At 42.1% G+C, this 3,152-nt stretch overlaps 2 protein-coding genes across 2 annotated transcripts in view; both read left to right on the forward strand.

Moving 5' to 3' along the window:
• Window positions 1-1,917: 1,917 nt before the first annotated feature.
• On the forward strand, window positions 1,918-2,364 carry LOC103480360 (histone H2B 1/2-like). Its single transcript, XM_008435266.2, has one exon. It carries the CDS (start codon window positions 1,918-1,920, stop codon window positions 2,293-2,295), a length of 378 nt encoding a protein of 125 aa, XP_008433488.1. The 3' UTR covers window positions 2,296-2,364.
• Window positions 2,365-3,058: 694 nt separating this feature from the next.
• Window positions 3,059-3,152, forward strand: part of LOC103480418 (histone H2A-like) — a 1,321-nt gene continuing 1,227 nt past the window's right edge. Inside the window, exon 1 of the mRNA XM_008435355.2 lies at window positions 3,059-3,083. Within this exon, the coding sequence (XP_008433577.1) occupies window positions 3,059-3,083 (25 nt within the window). The remainder of the gene's footprint in view (window positions 3,084-3,152) is intronic.

Raw genomic sequence — 3,152 nt, forward strand, 5'->3', positions numbered from 1 at the left:
GAGCAGAGATTACCGATCAGGGGAATCAACACCAAAAAACAAACATTTCCCACACAAAAAAGTAGCAAAAACACCAAAACAGAACATTCAGTCTGTTACATTATCCTGTCAGGCTTGATATTGTCATTATTAATAAGTTTTCGCCTGAGCACAGCGGCGGTTGATTAGCCAATTTAAACAGCTGCTCTACTGATGACTGGTGGGCGGGTTGACCTGTTTTAGTGCTAACGGAACCAAAACACACCGAACTGCGCAGCACATGTTGAGGTTATCAAAGTTAATAGAAGGCTAGCAACAGTTAGGCTAGTATAACTGACCCACTGCTCACGTTTTCCTCATATTTTCTTTAAATTAAAACTTTTTCCTCACCTGTTAAATCTGAAGCCCTTGTTATCTAATTCATTGGGTTGAATTAACCGCTAAATATTGCGACCATTTTTCAGATTCTTTGCGTGACTGTGGTATTTTCCTGACCACCAATAATGTTGGCTCAATGGACAGCAATGGCGCATGTGTGGCGCATAATACGTCACGTAATGACCAGTCCAGTAATTTATATCCATCCATATCAATGCTGCTGTCTGGCGCTCTGTCCTTCTCTCGCACTTCCCGCTACTCAGCAGTAGGTGTCAGGTTACATTGTGTTGCATTCAATGTTATCGGAAAAAAGAGATCCGTGCGCTTAACGTCCGATTTCCCATAACTATTTATTGAATTCATAGTCGCCAGGTGGGGTGGCAACAGGGGTGGCAAGGTTCTCATTTGGGGTGGCAACTGCCACCCCGCTAGATCCGCCCCTGCTCGGACGTTACTGGAGCAGAACCGGCAGATTAACACTCTCCCTGGTTCGACTCATGAAAGGGTTTTTTTCCTCTGTCCTCTAGTCTCTATATGCTCATCCAGTAGGAGTGATGGCTGAAAATTAGAGACTTGATCTGTCAGGTCTTTTTTTTGATTAGAGGGAGTTTCTGGTTAAGTTGAATAGGATCAGTTGGAACGTATGGATGTGACGACTGGATTGAACTTACAGTGCTGTTAACTGCCACAGAAAATAAATTGGATTCTTGTCCTCTTTCAAGATGGTACACATGGTTGAAGAAAAATGTTAGCCCCCAGTCTTGCCTGCAGACGTCCATTTTAAAGGACAGTATATCTCACCTACCCAAAGAACTCAGTCTACATAAAGAATCGTGACTTCCACAACGAGATGAACTTTCTTTAAATGCTCCAGACCCAGATTCAAGAAAAGGAAAAGATTTGAAGAGAAACATTACAGTGCTTCTTACAGGACAATATTCCACCTAACGACTGGGTTTGGAAAATACAATTACTAGAGATAAGGATTCAATGTCAGAACCAATCTAAAGATGGTATCTATGTTTGTTTTCAGTGATTAATTCCTAATTCAGCTAAAAAGATTTTGAAGGTTTTGTTTATATTTAGAACTCATAGAAAAAGAAATGGTTGTTTGTGGTGGTAAAAGAAAATGAGGTATAAATCTAAGAAGTGAAACAACAAATGTCTTCAAATAAAACAACACAACACTGTGGACTGTTGTCTTCAGTCTTTGAATGATTAAAGCTTATTTTTCAACCTGCTTGTTGTATAAAAACCAGAAAAAGTGTCTGAATGTACTAAGTGTATTTGCTCTCTAGTTTTCGGTTCTGGTGAGTTACAGGCTCTTTGAGGAGCAGTTAAACTGAGAACAATGAAGAACCGTCAGGATTTCCTCCGCGCGCGAACTTTAAAAATCCCACGTGATTTCTTTTTGAAGTCAGCACTTCCTACTTTACCCTCTGAGCGAAACAGCCAATCACAGCTGGGGGACGACACAGCCCTATTTGCATGCTGGCTGTATAATACCGACCTCACCGTGAACAGTCAGTCATTCGTTGCTGTTAGAACCAGTGAGGAAACATGCCTGAACCCGCCAAGTCTGCGCCCAAGAAGGGCTCCAAGAAAGCGGTCACCAAGACGACCACCGGCAAAGGAGGCAAGAAGAAGAGAAGAACCAGGAAGGAGAGCTACGCCATCTACGTGTACAAGGTGCTCAAGCAGGTCCACCCCGACACCGGGATCTCCTCCAAGGCCATGAGCATCATGAACTCCTTCGTCAACGACATCTTTGAGCGCATCGCCTCCGAGGCCTCCCGTCTGGCTCACTACAACAAGCGCTCCACCATCACCTCCAGGGAGATCCAGACCGCCGTGCGCCTCCTGCTGCCCGGTGAGCTGGCCAAGCACGCCGTGTCCGAGGGAACCAAGGCTGTTACCAAGTACACCAGCTCCAAGTGAACAGCTCTGCTGTTGACACACCAACCCAACGGCTCTTTTAAGAGCCACTCACTACATCTGGAGAGTCATTATTCCTCATCTGTATAAAATGCCATATAAACAAGATCTTATGTGGATTGAAATGTACTGAAAGTGACTTAGAAAAAGTTGAGGATTGATTTTACAATCAAAACGTATCTAATTCACCACAAAAAATAAGTCCAGTCAAAACATGGAAAATACAGTGGGGGGTTTGTCTCGCATCAGAACTGAACAAGATTCTATATTCAACCACTGAACTAAAATGGCATGAAGTATAATGATGTAGAGTAAAGATGACTATTTTCTAAACACTTTTGTAAAATAAAGCATAGTTAAAAGCTGTATTAAAGGCTACATAAATGTATTTTGACCTAAGAAAAAGTCCATCCTCTTAAGAGGATTGTCTAAACCTGGTTGAAAATCTTGACTAGAAAATTCAAAGTAAAGATTGTGTGGTTTTACCCCATTTGGGGAAAAAGTCAGACCTTTGTCTCCATCAGCCTTCCATGCTTGATCTGGGCCCTAAAACTTAGGGTTGCAAATGATGCACAGACCAGTTTGTTTTTAGTATGAAGTGAGGGTGAAATACTGCAAGGCTAACAGATGTAGTCATGATTTAATTCCTTATTTTTAACCTTATAACGTTCAGAAAATATCATTTTTAACTAGTCTTTCAATGCAAAACAGTTTCTAAAAACACAGTAAAGTTGATAAGAATGAGATGATGGTGGTAATGTGTAGAATGAGGGGAGCAGCTCTTAATGAAGGTGTGTGTGGCTCTTAAAAGAGCCGTTGTGTGTTAGTTGGAGCTGCAGCCTCTAAGCTCTCTCTCCGCG

This window comes from Poecilia reticulata, linkage group LG18 (genome assembly GCF_000633615.1).
Source record: "Poecilia reticulata strain Guanapo linkage group LG18, Guppy_female_1.0+MT, whole genome shotgun sequence".
NCBI classification, from domain to species: domain Eukaryota; kingdom Metazoa; phylum Chordata; class Actinopteri; order Cyprinodontiformes; family Poeciliidae; genus Poecilia; species Poecilia reticulata.

Bases quoted from the DNA above. Each gene is read 5' to 3' on its own strand.
- LOC103480360 (XM_008435266.2), top strand. From the start codon at position 1,918: ATGCCTGAACCCGCCAAGTCTGCGCCCAAGAAGGGCTCCAAGAAAGCG.